The sequence below is a fragment of the Elgaria multicarinata genome, chromosome 10, assembly GCF_023053635.1.
Source record: "Elgaria multicarinata webbii isolate HBS135686 ecotype San Diego chromosome 10, rElgMul1.1.pri, whole genome shotgun sequence".
Taxonomy (NCBI): Eukaryota; Metazoa; Chordata; class Lepidosauria; order Squamata; family Anguidae; genus Elgaria; species Elgaria multicarinata.
In genome coordinates, this window is record NC_086180.1 from 36,714,309 (window position 1) to 36,730,214 (window position 15,906).

Sequence of the window (15,906 nt, forward strand, 5' to 3'; positions counted from 1 at the left end):
TAGTACATAAAGCAGTTGCCAGGGTGAAGTCTTCCTCTTTGCTTTATATCTGACATTTTAAAGGAATCCCACCTCCGAGAGGCGTGCTTCTGTACGGCCCTCCAGGTACAGGGAAGACGCTGATAGCCAGAGCGATTGCAAACGAGGTTGGAGCTCATGTCTCCACAATTAATGGTCCGGAAATAATAAGCAAGTAAGTCTGCCTAACTTATTTATTTCAGCCATGTTTTCTCTTCCTTCCAGCTGCAGTTACTACTTGTACCTGATTAAAAAAGAAAAGAAAACATAATAATGTCTCAGTCTGCTTTTTGGACTTCTGCTTGAAAATAGGGCACTTTTACATCTCTAAATGGAAGTGAAGGAATGATTAATGGTCTGTTTATGTGAAAAAAGTTTATATAGTAATTAAATATATGTGCCCAAGTGGAGAATTGTGTGGATAAGATGCCAGCCTCCTTGTAAACAGCCAGAGGTTCATTGCTGAACAGTGTTTGATTTTGTTGCAGGTTTTATGGAGAGAGTGAAGCCAAGTTACGACAAATATTTGCTGAAGCCTCTTCACGGTACGCTTGTGCTCTTTAGAGAGAAGATCTCGTTTCAGATGGTTTAATTGGTTAGGTCCCTCACCTCTAGGGGTGGGGTCAATTCACAGTTCAAGCCCTGGAGTTCCTGTCGCAATGCTTGCATACATAATCATTATGAAGGCTGAGGGGGAGAGAAATGTGTTGCCTGTTCCTTGTAATTCCCAGAGTATTTTGAAATTAAGAACATAAGAAGCACCATGCTGAATCAGACCAAGGGTCCATCTAGTCCAGCACTCTGTTCGCACAATGGCCTACCAGCTGTCAACCAGGAACCAACAAGCAGGACATGAGTGCATCATCAACCTCCCTCCCATGTTCCCCAGGACCTGGTGTACATAGGCTCACTGCCCCAGATACCGGATTTGATGAGTAGGAGGATCAGGATGGGCCATAGCAAGTTCACATGCTGTGCTCGCTGCGATACATTTTGAAAAGGATTAGAGTGTTCGTGGAAGTTAGATCTCTTAATGATTATTAGCTGCTGGTGATGTTGAGCTTCTACATTTGGGAAGAAGTATACCTTGACCAGGTGCAACATATGGACTACACTTGCTTGACCTCTTGTTTCTAGGCAGAAACTTGCAAAACTTATCATTTAAAACTTTGTCATAATCAGAGTGTCTTGAACAATTTTGAGTCCCACATTTTGAATGAGAACTAGAGGAATGCCCCTTCAGATTTTTCTCATAATTAGAATGTTTGGGACTATATGCATACCAAATGTCAGCATCATAGTTAATATTACTTAGGGTGCAATCCTATGCATGCTTAGACAGAAATAGGTCCTACAACTCCCAGCATCCTCCAGCCATCCATGTTGGTTGTGGAATGCTGGAAGTTGTAGGACTTCTATCTAAGCATGCTGAAGATCGCACCCTTAGCCACATAATAATTTTTGAGCTTCCTGTTGGGTTTTTGAGGGGGAGGAGTTCAGAAATGTAAGAATATTCAGTTTTCAGATTCTTTTAGTAATCGGGTGCAGATGTTCCACGTTTTAGTGCTCTAGCTGATAAAGTATCATAATTATTTCAAGTACCTGAGTAAGTTAGTGTGTCTGTGAGTATTAATATGCATGTTACGTAAAATCATGTTTTCCTGTCGTTTCTTTTCAGTCAGCCATCCATTATATTTATTGATGAAATTGATGCACTCTGCCCAAAGAGAGAAGGGGCACAGAACGAAGTTGAGAAAAGAATTGTAGCTTCCTTGCTAACATTGATGGATGGCATTGGATCAGTAAGTAAAGTAGATTGATGGAGTTACTGGTTCTGGTCTGGAGCGGAAACAAATTATTGCATTAATATAACTGGTTTTCCCATGAGAACTATGTCATGGCCTTACAATAGTAGAGATCTTTGGGAATGGACATTTTCCATATGACAGAATTAATGCCTGATCTTTCCACCGAAATTTGGTTCATATGAGAGCCAGTGTGGTGTAGTGGCTAGTAGGGCTATGCAAGCCTCGAGCCTCGGATTTAGAAATATGAATCAAGGAGGCCATTTTATGATGGATCCGCCATTTTATGACAGATCTGCCATTTCCTTGCACAGCCCAAGGCTGTGCATACAGCCTACAACTCCCACCATGCAGTTGGTACTTACCGGGGCCCAAGAACAAAGGGCATACATGTACTCGCCGGCACAATCACCGGCTTCTCCATTGACCCTGGAGGAGGTTCCTGCATGTTCCTTAGGTGCCCTGCAGCTGCCTGCTTCCCCCAAGAGCTGCTCACTCTGGTGAAGGAAGTGGGCGGCTCTCAGGGGAAGCAGGTGGCTGCAGAGCACCTGCAGAACATGTGAGGACCCCTCCAGGATCAATGGAGTATTTGGGATTGTGGCAGTAGCAGCTGATCATCGGAGAAGCTGGCGATCATGCTGAGGAGCAGGCGATGGCAGCGGCAAGTACACATGTGTGTTTCTGGGCCCCGGTAAGTACAGCCCTCCCAGGCACTGCATGCTGGGAGTTGTAGGCTGTACGGGGGCCTAGGGTTATGCAAGGAAATGGCTCCTGTGACTTGGATTTACTAATCTGAGACCTGAGGCTTGCACAGCCATAGTGGCTAGAATGTTGGACTGGGAGTCAGGAGAACCTGGTTCTAGTCCCCACTTGGCCATGTAAGCTCACTGGGAGACTTTGGGCCAGTCACAGGCTCCTGGCCCAATCTCTCTCACAGGGTTGTTGTGAGTATAAAATGGAGAACGGGGGATTATGTATGCCACCAAGAAAAAAGTTGGGATATTAATGTAATAATAATAACAACATATTTCCCCCCTGTGCCATCTGTCATTGTCATAAGTGGGTCTAATGTTTGTTCTACTTGATGTGCTGGTGGTCTACACATGTGTGGAAAAGCTTGGCATGATCTGGAAGGGTTCCAGGACCTGCTAGATACGCTGACACATTCATGTATGCCTCAGAACTTCTTTGCTTGAAGGCACACTAGGGTGAAGCCTATATCCACCATTGAAAGCTTTTCTAAAAACTAGACTTTGCTGGCATCCCTAGTTACTCAAGGACCAGCGTGCTGGACCTCTCTCAGCCCAAGGACTGGATTCCATTTCAGAGAGGCTCTCAGCGGCCACTTTCCAGTGCTGGGCAAGGTCAAAGGCTAAAGGGGTGGGTCTAACATACCAGCGAAGTTTAGCTTAAAGCTCTTACTGCCAATTACTACGTCTTAGGAAAGGCATTTCAACCTTTTAGAATGGGGGAAACCACACAAAAATCAGGATATCATCAAGCAATCGATAGTTGGGAGAAAGGGTGGGGCCATTGGGGCCAAGTGAAAGGGTGGGGCCTTCTGGGGACCCTCAGAGGGCCAGATTTGGTCCTGAGGCCTGAGGTTTTGCACCCCAGCTCCAGGAACTGGCTTTCCCTTCAGTGAAGTCTTCCTTTCGTTGGTTTGAAAGTTCTAGTTTGGTGCAAATGCAATCAGGTAACTGCTGAAGACAATATAGCCATGATATCCTGAAAGAAGCTTGGAGCAACAGTGGCAGATCTGTGTTGGCAGCTCTTTGTACATTATTATTGTTGTTGTTGTTGTTGTTGTTGTTGTTGTTGTTATTATTATTATTATTTGTATCCTGCCTTTTGCCCAATACTGGCCCTCAGTATTGTTCTTCAAAACTCTTCTTAGCACTCTTCTGTGACCAAACCATGTCATAATTTTTCCAGTTATCTATCAATGTATCTTGTAAATAAGTCGCATCCAAATTCTTTACATATTGACCGAGGAGTAAGCACCACCGTGATGTGTTGGGCTTACTCTCAGGAAAATGCATATAGGATTGCAACTTTAGTCTGAAGGACTTGCCTGAGGCCAGTGAATGTCACGGCTGAGGCCAGCTTTAAACCTGGGTCTCCCAAATTCAAATACAAAGCTCATTATTAAAATTCATTGGTTTCGCTGTTCCTGATTTCTTCAACTTCCAGTAACTCCTGTTCTGCGTTGGTCATTAGGAGGGCAGTGAAGGACAACTCGTAGTGCTTGGAGCCACAAATCGTCCCCATGCCTTAGATTCAGCCCTGCGCAGACCTGGCCGTTTTGATAAAGAGATAGAAATTGGAGTTCCCAATGCTCAAGACCGGCTAGATATCTTCAGGAAGCTTCTTAACAAGGTTCCTCATTCGTTGATGGCAACAGAGTTGAATCAATTGGCTGACAGCACCCATGGATATGTGGGAGCAGACCTGGCAGCATTGTGCAAAGAAGCAGGTAAGCTAAACACACTTCACATCGGAAGTCCAGGAGGCAGATTTGTGTTGATTTGTTTGTTGTTGTTTATTCGTTCAGTCGCTTCCGACTCTTCGTGACTTCATGGACCAGCCCACGCCAGAGCTTTCTGTCGGCCGTTGCCACCCCTAGCTCCCCCAAGGTCAAGTCTGTCACCTCCAGAATATCATCCATCCATCTTGCCCTTGGTCGGCCCCTCTTCCTTTTGCCTTCCACTTTCCCTAGCATCAGCCTCTTCTCCAGGGTATCCTGTCTTCTCATTATGTGGCCAAAGTACTTCAGTTTTGCCTTTAATACCATTCCCTCAAGTGAGCAGTCTGGCTTTATTTCCTGGAGTATGGACTGGTTTGATCTTCTTGCAGTCCAAGGCACTCTCAGAATTTTCCTCCAACACCACAGTTCAAAAGCATCTATCTTCCTTCGCTCAGCTTTCCTTATGGTCCAGCTTAGTCTAATCATATTCAGATATTACAGGGAGTTGATAAAAAGTTCTACAACTCCCAGCATGGCTGCTGGGGAATGTTGGGAGTTGTAGGAATATTTCCGTCTAAACATGCATAGGATTGTGCCCTTAGTTTCCCAGTTTTAAACAAGAAAACTTGGACCCAAAAGGGAGAGAATTCTAGTCTACATCTTAACACAAATCATTAACAGATCTCTCTCTATTTATGGATGCGGAATAGATTTAATCAGTGACAAACTTTAATTTGTTAGGCTGAAAATGGAGGCACGTTTGTTCATCTTTTTTTGAGTGTGTTCATTGTAATAGGGAATGAAAAATACTAACTCAGTGATATTTAATTTTAATTGATTAGAAGGCAAATAATAACAATAAAAAGTTGGAAAGTAGTTGACAGGTGAATTTAATACTTGAGTTCTATTTAGGGTACATCTCATCCATACAACGTGTCTACACTTTGTGGATCAATATGAGCAGGTTGTACTCATATTGGAGTTGGAAAAATAGGTGTGAAAATATTTATTTTGGACCAGACTCTGCTGTTTGAGAGATATGAAAGCATTCAAGGTAGCAAAGAATTAGTTAGCAGACTGAACGGACACTCAAGCACAATTCCTGCTGTACGTACTTCAAATTGAATATGCATGGGATTGTGCTTTCTGTCTTGAATAAAGTGAGCAAGGTTTTGTTACAAATGAAAAGGTTTTTCATAATTTTATATACTGGCATATCGTCAAAACTGTCATACTTGAGCCCATATGAACACTAGTAAATGTTTTGAACCATCTGTTGTGATATTTCTTCATCAATTATTATACTGGACTGACCTCTAGTGGTAGAAGAGGGGTTTTCACATATAGCTTTGTGTTCCTTAGACGTCTTTAAAGCTTGTTAAAGGAATCTCAGAGAATTCTGTGTTGCAGTGGACAGATTCATAGAATCATAGAAAAGCAGAGTTGGAAGGGGCCTACAAGGCCATCGAGTCCAACCCCCTTATTCTTTACAGTTAAGAGTTTAAAATTATAATAAAATAATGAATTTATTATATACTATTTGAATACTTGCTTTGCAAGCATGGGCTATTAAAATATAGATCTGATGTAAGCATTCTACAAATTACAGGTGTGCTTATTGTAGAATGTTTTCTTATAGATGCTCTTTTTTCTTCGTTTTGAAATCCCCATTCCTTTCCACCATTTAATAGGTTTGCCCAGATTTTTCTAAATATATATTTTATGTTGTAAGAAGAAACAAAGCTTTATTGTCTGCAGAATATAGTTAATTATCTCTCTTACTATAATCTATGAGGGAAAAAATCCTATTAAATGTTACTTTTGTCTTCTGCCCTACAGAAAACATTAACCCCCCCTTCTTTCCATATAGGCACTTGAGATAAGTTACTGTGTACTGCTGAATGTTTTTGGATCAGAGTATAATTTTGGTGTACAAAATTGATGCTGCCTTGCTTGGACTTTCAGGGCAGGAATAGCTCATTTTAACTTAATTGAAATTGTCCTGACTTCATGCTTTAATTCTGCACATATCCCAGTGTCTTGCACTTGAATGACTGCATTTTTGAAGTGTTAGCAATGAAACAAGAGAGCGCTACAGTCAAGCACGTCAAAATAAAAAGAAGGTGTATATTGCAACGAAACATGCTGTCAATTGAGAAGTTTCACGTTCTTCTGCCTCTTCCCTCCTGTCTCTTGCCATTAATTCCCCTTCCATTACCCACTGGAAAACCCACAATTTTGTCACTCTTTCTAGGAAGCTTGCCGTAGGACTGTGCTCACCATGAATGGAAAATTGACTTCTCCAAAGCATTGCTTGAGCTTTGAGTATCTTGAGCACGTACATCTTTTGTGGAAAAACATAAACAAACAAATTGATGGATCCTTTACCTAAAAAGGGCATTGCCATCTTAAGCTTGTTCCTTTTAAAGCTGGGGTGGGGAACATGTGGCCCCTCCAGAAGTTGTTTCGACTGCAACTATTATCAGCTCTAACTAGCATAGCCAGTGGTGAGGAACGATTGGGGGGGGGGGGCAAGCATTTCCTATCCCAATTTTAAAGGGAAGGGGAAAGATGCATATTCCCCAAAAAATGTTCTAATGGGAGCAGGACGGTGGGGGAAGAGCCATACTAGCTTTAAGTACTATGCCTGATGATAAAGTCTTTGAAACCAACCATACTATTTCCAGCTCTCTACCGTTTTGGCAGGAGCCAATCTAAAAATTACGGGAATGCAGATTTTTCAGGATTCACCGCACAGCTGCATTTGATTTTACTCTCCATGTGATTGCCCCTGCTGAATGGTATCCTATCTGTATTCTCCTAGGATCACACTGCTATTCTGATGACCTATTCTCAAAGCATTTTAGTTCACCCAGTGTTTATAAGAATAGAGAAAGCCAGCATAACATGACATGTTAATTAGGCAGTGAGGATGTGAAAGGAATAAACAGTGCTGAATGTTATAAAACGCTTAGCAACATAGGCTTCCAAATATAGCATTTCATTATAAACTTATCCTTCTAAGGCTGCCTCTAGGTTTTGAGCAGGATGGATTATAAATATAACTTAATTTTTCTTCAGGAACTGGGAAGGGCCGCCCTGTTTACAGGGAAAGGAAATGCCGTCTTTAAACATGTTAATGCTTATCATTAAGATGTTAGCGACTACACTGTGCAGTCTTTATAAAAACACATGCAAATGCTGCAGGCTAGACTAAACGAGAAAGGAATATTACATGTTTTTGGTCTTAAAAAGTAGTTACCTTTAGGGTCTGCTTTGGGGGCTGGGCGAGTGGCGCGCTCACCCAGGGGGCTAAACTGAAGGGGGCACTGAACTGAGCTTGGAGACTTGGTGTTGGTTGAGTTTGCACTGTTTGCACTGAGCTAGGGCCAACAAAAGCTGTAAGAACCTTTAACCTCCATACACAAAAAGGTTCCAGGTTATCAACTAGCTTTAAAGCATCTTCCTTTTTCTATTTCCAGTTTAATGTCATTTGTTCCAGATATAAATCTGCAGGGCATAGCTTTGCTTTGAGACAATGTTGCCATGCAATATAAGAACTACAAATAGTATAAAGGGCTGTGGATAACAATAGAACAAATTGTGAGCTATTTGTTGTGAGGTGGGTGGGGGTGCCGAAGGCCTGCCTCACCTGGGGCATGATTTATCCCAGTTCCAGCCCTGGTTATCTTGCAGCTGGTGACTCTGAAGATGCTGCATCAGGCTGATATGCAACACAAACAGTTTTATTCTGTATTACATCTGCAAGGCTTGAGTAGTTTTTCCCGTTGGTTGCGCCGTCCAGTTGCATGGACTGGAATGTAGAGAGAACTATGCACATGTTTCATGCGTGCACTGTTATGGGACCCGTCAGATGTTGTACTTCTCGGTCCCCTCCCAGAACCTCTGAACTGCTCTTTACATTTGCCCTGCGTTCAACAGGCATTTTGGGGAGTAGGTGTGAGAGAGCTGGAGGAAATCACAGGAAAACAGCACACATGGTGTCGCTTGGCCTTTTGAACAGCCAATACCTGAAATATTTTAAGGAGCTCTGCTCTGCTCTTAGGTATTTTTTCTAAATTTTACAGAATTTAATAATAAAATCCAGCTCTGAGCTTTGACCAGATGGTAATATGTACACACATGGCTCATGATGGTGATCCTATAAAGACGGGATCTGAATGAATGTAATATATAAAATGTTGCTTCTGTTCCTTCTCAACTCAACTGTTGCCACTTTGGGTAGAGTCATGAGCTGGCAGTAGCATCGAATGTGCCAGAAAGCAAGACTGCATCTATTACGTTGTCCTGCCCAATCTGCCGTTGCAGTTCCCTCTTGTATTCCTTGCAGGATGGGTCAACCCTAAATGAAGACATGTGCAGGCATGCTTTAATCCTTGATGCTGAGAGAGGGGAGCTACTGTAGTGTGAGCCAAACAAGTACGGTTCGGGCATTGAAGCTTGCACCCAGCGGGATGGCTATATGGTGGCTCAGGAAACACCAGCCATTTTGACCCATCCCGTGATGCATTGTTTTGGTGGATGGATGGTTCAGGCTCCTCTTAAAGTAAAGGGAGGCATACTGTTCTGGAACTGCAGCATGAGGAGGGGACAGAAGCCAGATAGCTGTCTTCTATGTAAGTATACATTCACAACATTATTGGGAAATAGAGAGCCCTTGAATTTTAATATGTTTCAGAAACATATGCAATTTGTGTGGCTGTATGCTACCTCCAGTATCAGAGGCATTATGCAATTACTGGGGAACATTATTATTATTCATTACATGTATATACTTCCCCATAGCTGAAGCTCTCTGGGAGGTTTACAAAGATTTAAAAGATTAGATTAAAAAGACTGAACACTAAAAATCAATATACAAATTTTAAAACAAAAGCATAAAAACAGCTAACATTTAAAACAATTTCCCATGTGTGGGAAGGTGCTATTGCACTCATGTCCTGCTAGTGGGCTTCCTGTGGGCAGTTGGTGGGCCACTGTGTGAACAGAATGCTGGACTAGCTGGACCCTTGGTCTGATCCAGCGTGGCTCTTCTGATGTTGCCATTATTTTCCAGTACACCCTTGTAAATCAGGAGTGGGCAGCTCTCACCAGCTGGTAGTTGCAGCTCAACAGCATCTGGAGAGCCACACACAACTCATCCTTGTAGTAAATCATTCCTAAAGCCTTCTCTTATTTGATGTGAGCAAGTTGCAAGTCTGAAAGGTTGCTTGGGTCATATTGGGGAGTGTTCTATAATATATATTGGTTACTTGATTGTAATTTTTTTAAAATTGACTTAAACAAAATGTAAATCAGGTTTGCAACCTGACGCAAACTTACAGGGGAGAAAATCACATCGAATTCTGTAGGACTTCCAAGTAACCAAGCACAAAATAAGATTGAAGTTCTCTGCCCATGAAAATAAGTAAGTACTGGGGCATGCAGAGCTATTTCTCAGGGATTACTTTGGATGCTTTTGAAAGATGAAAATTTCCTGCCTGTTTTGACTTTTTTTGTATTTTTCCTACTCAGAATATTTTATTATTCCTCATACTTGACTGCAAGGGACACTGGTGCTTATATTACTTGCAAGTAAACCTAAAACCGCTAAGGGCTAAAGCAGGCATTACTTTAAATGTGTACCTTGCAGCTTTTATAGGTTTTGTTTTACTCAAGAGTAAGCATAGAGTGCCCAATTTGGATTAGGACTCTAGCATGTGGGGAAGAGGGATTTTAAAGATATGGATTGGATCTTAAAGATGAAAAGCACATAGCTGCTGGACACACATTTAAACTAATGTCTGTTTTGACCCTAATATAGAAATCTCTTCTATAAACGCTTGATTGTCTGGTAACAAATTCTTCACACTGGCAAAGACCTGTTAAATCCTTCTTGAAAATCAACTTTTTTCCCGTCCTGGGGAGCAATGTCCCAATGTACCACTGCTTGTGTGTCCTCATGCAAGGCATAATGGCTTTTGTTGACCAAAGTTGTAACATATGCTTGTGGGTTGCTTTTTAACAACATCAGTTCAGAGTAATTGCTTTTATGTAGAAGTAGTTACATCTGGATGTTGATGCTTGAGGGAACATGTGTAAGACAAGATGGAACATGTTGATATTCCACTCGTATCCAGAAATAATGATCCCTTCCCTTTGTTTGCCCATCTTAAATGAACAACATGGAGGAAATGAGAAGAGTCAGACTTGGGCTATAACTCTAAGCACACTTACTATGGAACTAGCTTCACAGTGGGACCATCTTCTGAGTAAATAAGCATACGATTGCACAGTCAGAATCACATGGGATGTTAGGATGTACATAAGCATGAATGACTCCTATGCTTTCTAAATGCACACCATTTTTGGTAAAGTCCAAATGGGAACTTTTGCATCTTCCCTCTGCAAAGACATATATGCTGTCCACATATTATGAGATGATGCATCTTCCTTTAGGGGAAATGGGCAAGCCTCCATTTTGTGCGTTTCTAAAGAAATGCTCTCAGAAGCAGCAGAAGAGACGGTCTTATCATAGAAGTCATTGTGTTCAAAGTCGTTCCTGGAATTGCCATTTAACAAAGCACTGATTCAGTAAGCCTTTTTTTTACAGATGTAGATGAGCTTGTTAAGGATAAAAATCCACGGAGATGAGTCTTATCCAGAGTGGAAAAGAGAGATGGAATGGCAAAGTCAGAGCCCCGCAGTTAGAGATATCAAAAGGCTTCTTACCTTGGTTGTGTGGAGAGGTGGGGTTTAGACAAAACCATCCATCAAACCTCTTCTCCTCTCAAGGTGTACTCATCCTGGATGAGCCACCAAATTGTCAAGGATAAAGATCAATTTTGGTTGTAAGGCAACTCTGTTTTATTGAGTTTAATGCGGCTGCATGGAGAGGGTCCTACAGACAAAGTACTTCTCTCCTGGCAGTGTGAAAAGCAGGTATATTTATACAAAATAGCATCTTAACTAATTAGCAGTTGGCAAAATAGCAACGTAACCAATTAGCAGTTGGTAAAATTCTGAAGCAATGCTTTATCAACAGATGGCCCATAACTATTCTAGCAATGTCGGATTGACCTGGATGGTCAGTCCTCGTTATCAAGCTAGCTTATTTGTCTCATACTCTATCAAAAGATCTTAGAAATGCCAATTAAGCATTGACTTCCAATTAAGCAGTTTCAGCATTACAGCACATTCAGGCACTTACATCATTCCAATCTCATCATGCAGTTCACTTGCAAGAACCAAACTACATACAGAGGCCTACATACACAGCAAGTACATCAAGGCTTGTGGCCTTGCTTTCTCAAGCTTATGTGAGCTCAGTGATAATTTTTTAAGCTTCCATTAGTGTAGTGTCGTCCCCCCCCCCCCATGGTGTGTAAAAGGGAGTCCCACTCTGCATGGGGATATTCATGCCATTGGCTATGTAGCCATAACTGAAGAGACTTGAATGTACCTCCCCTACTAAGTGTACTTCTTGGCCTCACCGGTGCTGTTTTCGGAAATGGATGGGTCACACAATTATGGCTATGTAAATTATCCAGTTCATCACCAGCTAAACACACCATCAACTGTGGTGATACTTTGGGACTGATTAGATATTGCAAGTAAATGCACACATGTTCGTTTTTGGGAACGCAGGTCAGAACACAGGTAGTGGTGCCCATCTTATTGGAAATAAATAAATAAATAAATAAAAGAGACAGATTAAACATTACACAGGCTTTTTTTTGTTATAATTTTTATTAACACAAATTAAAATACATCAACATCACATTAAAACAATCAATCAAAAAGAAAAAGAAAATATATATATACAGGCTTTTTCTTACAAAATGTGTGTATATATTTTGAAAAAGGCCTATTTTCAGATTTTATGTGTGCATTTATTAGGATTTTAGTCTAACATATCGTCAAAGACTCAGAGTGATAAATAGAATATATTTTTTTAAAAATAGAACATAGTTGCATAGTCTTATTCTGCCTTTATCCTCCATTTTGTTTTATGTTCCACATATCTGTAACTAATTTGTAGCATTTTGTTTTCAAATGTTTCATTTAATTAGACCCAGATTAATCTAATTATGTGTTTGGATCTGTGTTCCTTTGAATTTTGGCTGACACATCCGTTTACTCCCCCTGCCCTTATAAAATCATTTCCTGCCAGTTTGCTTTCTGTGTTTACATGCAATAGGTGGTAACACTATAAATTCTTGCTCAGCCTTTAGCTCAGATGCAATGGCTTACATGTAAGAATTTACAATTCCCCTCTTTGCCTATTCCTGTTTTTGGTTCTCAGATAAGTTCTATATTCTGTTGGAGCATTTTGCTAAAATATGAAACCTTGAAGACTTTTTTTTGTTTCTTACCTGAAAATGCGTATCTATCAAAGCATTCTGCAGCTTAACTGTGGGCAGTAGAGCAGCCTTCCCACAACATGAGACCCTTCAGATATTTTGGAACACAACCCATTTGGCCATGGTTTTTGGGGCTGGTGGGAGCTTTAGACTAAACGCCTAATGGTGCTCATAGTGGGGAAGGCTAATTTAGATAGGGTGACCATATGAAAAGGAGTTAAAGCTGCAGGAGCTATATTAGAATGAACAGATTTAAAAGAGGGCAGGGCACCTGCAGCTTTAACTGTTGTGATGAAGAGGAAATTTCACCAGGTTCTTCACATACAAATGACACCTGCTGAAATTCCCTTTTCAATACAACTGTTAAAGATACAGGAGCCCTGTCCTCCTTTTCATATGGTCACCCTAGTTTAGACCAAGTGTCTCTGTTACCAGAAGTCATGGCAGATGGGGGGCTGGTCCTCAGATCACCCCCCAGCCGATTCACATGACATGGCTGCCATTTTGAATAGGCAATTACTGTTTGGGGGTTGGGCCACGTTGTGCAAACCTCGCCCGCATGTATTGTAGAAGGATTAAACAACCCTCATATATCCCTTGATTAGTGGTAGTTAGATGTGGGGAGGAAAGGCAGCTCTTGGATGTCTCTTGGCAACTCTGTTGCTGCAGTGGAGGTCCGTCATGTACTGAGAACTATTGCTTCTGAGACTGAAACCAGGCAGTGACAAACAGGCAGTAGCTGGTGTCTGCAGTATGGGTTGAAATGAATCTGGACAAAGCTGTTCTTATAGTGAACAGCTGTGCTGTTGCTTCCTGATGAAACTTGGCTCATGCTTACTGCACCTCTGCAGAAGTCTAGAAGTGAGTTGAATAATGGCATGGCATAGGTGGGTTGATCTGAGAAGTGTGCTCATGTGAATGCGTGACTACTTTACAACAAGCATAGCACTATGCCTTAATGCCATGTTGTTTTGATTGTGTGAATTGCCCCTAAAACACTGTCGACATCATCAGCCAAACAACTGAAACTGATCCTACATAACCTGATTTGCTGATGCTCTGGGTGCCACAAATGGATCTATACCAACAGCCGTGTTTTTATTTGCCCTGGTATTTTAATTTATTTACAGTTTAATATTGTTTCTATGGCTTTTAGCTGGTTGATGAATTGTTTATCCCTCTCAATTTTATGGCTTGGTGTGTGTGTTTTATAATGTTGCTGATATTTGTTTTATCTTTATACATTGCCCTTGAACTCTTGTGGGTGAAGGGTAATCTAGAAATTCTAAAAATAAACCTTTTCCCCCCTTAAAGGTATGCAGTGCAAGAATTCCTTCTGCACATTCCAAGTTTATTGGGAAAACCTTTTTTAAGATGTGTTCATTACTCAGGCATTATTTTAAACATGTAGAAAGGATGTATATTCTATTATGAATTAGCTGTGAAAGCAATGCAAGATTTGTCCCGTTCATACAAGTATAACCCTTAGGTCCTTTGCAGCCTGTACATTGCGAGTTCATTTGGCTAAACTACTGCATGGAGGCAAAAGTAACTTACAATCCTTCATGAATAATCTAGTATTTGCTGAAACATGCCTATTGGCCTGAACAGATGTTATGGCGAGGCTTAGAAGGGGGAAAGCAGATTAATTTCATTTCCAGGAGTTCTATTACATAGGATTCTTTTTCAACAAGGATGACTGTACACACTTACTTTATTGCCAAGGCAGTGTGTCAGGAGGCTTATTATTCTCACGTCTGAAACTATTCACAGCTGAAAATAATTGCAGTGAAAGAAAAAGGCCAACAATGAGGAGAAATAATTCATTAAAAAAACCTAATTCTTTGTTAGACGTTATCCAAATAAAAATTAGTCGTGGCTGAGAGAAATCATACAAGTACCATCTTCTAATTTCAGTGGGCCTGTAATTCTGATGGACAATCTCTTGCCTTATATTCTGAGAGCAGGATGGGGAACGTGTGGCCCTCTGGAAGTTGTTGGATTCCAACTCCCATCAGCCCCAGCCAATGGTCTAGGAATTGTGTTCCAGAAACATCTGGAGGGCCACACGTTCTCCACCCCTGCTGTAAGAACTCAAGTCAAGACCGCCAACATTCACAGGCCTGTTTTACATGCACCGATGCATGCACAGAATTATCTAGGAACAACTTCATTTTCTCTCCTGTTGAGGTGAGAAAATGCACTGAGAAGTGTGTTTATCATATTCAATATGTTACATGACACAATACTTCAGTTTAACTATCAGCCAGAGAAATCTGTGTGGCGCAGAGTGGTAAGCGGCAGTTACTGCAGCCTAAACTCTCCCCACGGCTTGAGTTTGATCCCAGCGGAAGCTGGTTCTCAGGCAGCCGGCTCAGGTCGACTCAGCCTTCCATCCTTCCGAGGTCGGTAAAACGAGTACTCAGCTAGCTGGGGGAAAGGTAACTGCGACTGGGGAAGGCAATGGCAAACCATCCCGCTACAAAGTCTGCCAAGAAAACATCAGCAAAAGCAGGCATCCCTCTAGGAGTCAGCAATGACTCAAGTGCTTGCACAAGAGGGAGAGAAATCTGGCTGACCATGTGCATACTTAAACTTTGTCTGTGCCAGTCTCAGATTTTTGGTCAAGCCACACCCACACCCCCATGGGCCGTCTCCCTCAGTGAATCTACCTTCTCGCCACCATTGTCACCAGCTGCTATTGCACCTTATCCTCTTCTTCATCATTGCTACTGCTTGCTTGCTTGTCAAGCAGAGAGCCAGTGAGCAAGCTGCAAGTGGCTTCTTCTTCTCACCACCAATGTTGTCTGGGCTAGAGTAAGAGGCAAGTGAATAAGTATATTGCACTACTGAAGAGGAGGAGCTACTGCAACATGCTTATTCACCTGCCGCTTACTCTGGCCCAGACAACATTGCTGGTGAGGGCTCTTGTCAGTGAGCCCTCAGCTGGTGTCAAACCATGCATCTCAAGAGGCCACCAGGTTGTGGAAGGCTGAAGTAGTAACATTCATTATTGGTGCAATCCAGCAAAGGAGATCTTCCAGCTGAAGCAGATTTTCTGTGTTGTTTCCTACTTTCCTGCACTAGAGGTGGTGGCCACCATGGTTTCCCACCCCCAATGGCTTGAGGAAAGTGTTCAAATTATTGTGGGGGCGGGGTAGTTCTTTATGACACCCGCTGGCCCAACCTCTGGCTTCTGCTTCTCCCAAATTTTAGCCAAATCATTGTAACAGTAGCTGCAAAAGTAACAGGG

The 15,906-nt window shown here is 41.9% G+C and overlaps 1 protein-coding gene across 4 annotated transcripts in view; it reads left to right on the plus strand.

The window, feature by feature from the left end:
- AFG2A (AFG2 AAA ATPase homolog A) overlaps positions 1-15,906 on the plus strand; it is a 195,850-nt gene that overhangs the window by 10,699 nt on the left and 169,245 nt on the right. For all 4 annotated transcript variants that reach the window (XM_063136432.1, XM_063136433.1, XM_063136434.1 and 1 more), the window contains 4 exons: positions 64-193; positions 507-563; positions 1,697-1,820; positions 4,044-4,299. In XM_063136432.1, coding sequence (XP_062992502.1) covers positions 64-193; positions 507-563; positions 1,697-1,820; positions 4,044-4,299 — 567 coding nt within the window. The remainder of the gene's footprint in view (positions 1-63; positions 194-506; positions 564-1,696; positions 1,821-4,043; positions 4,300-15,906) is intronic.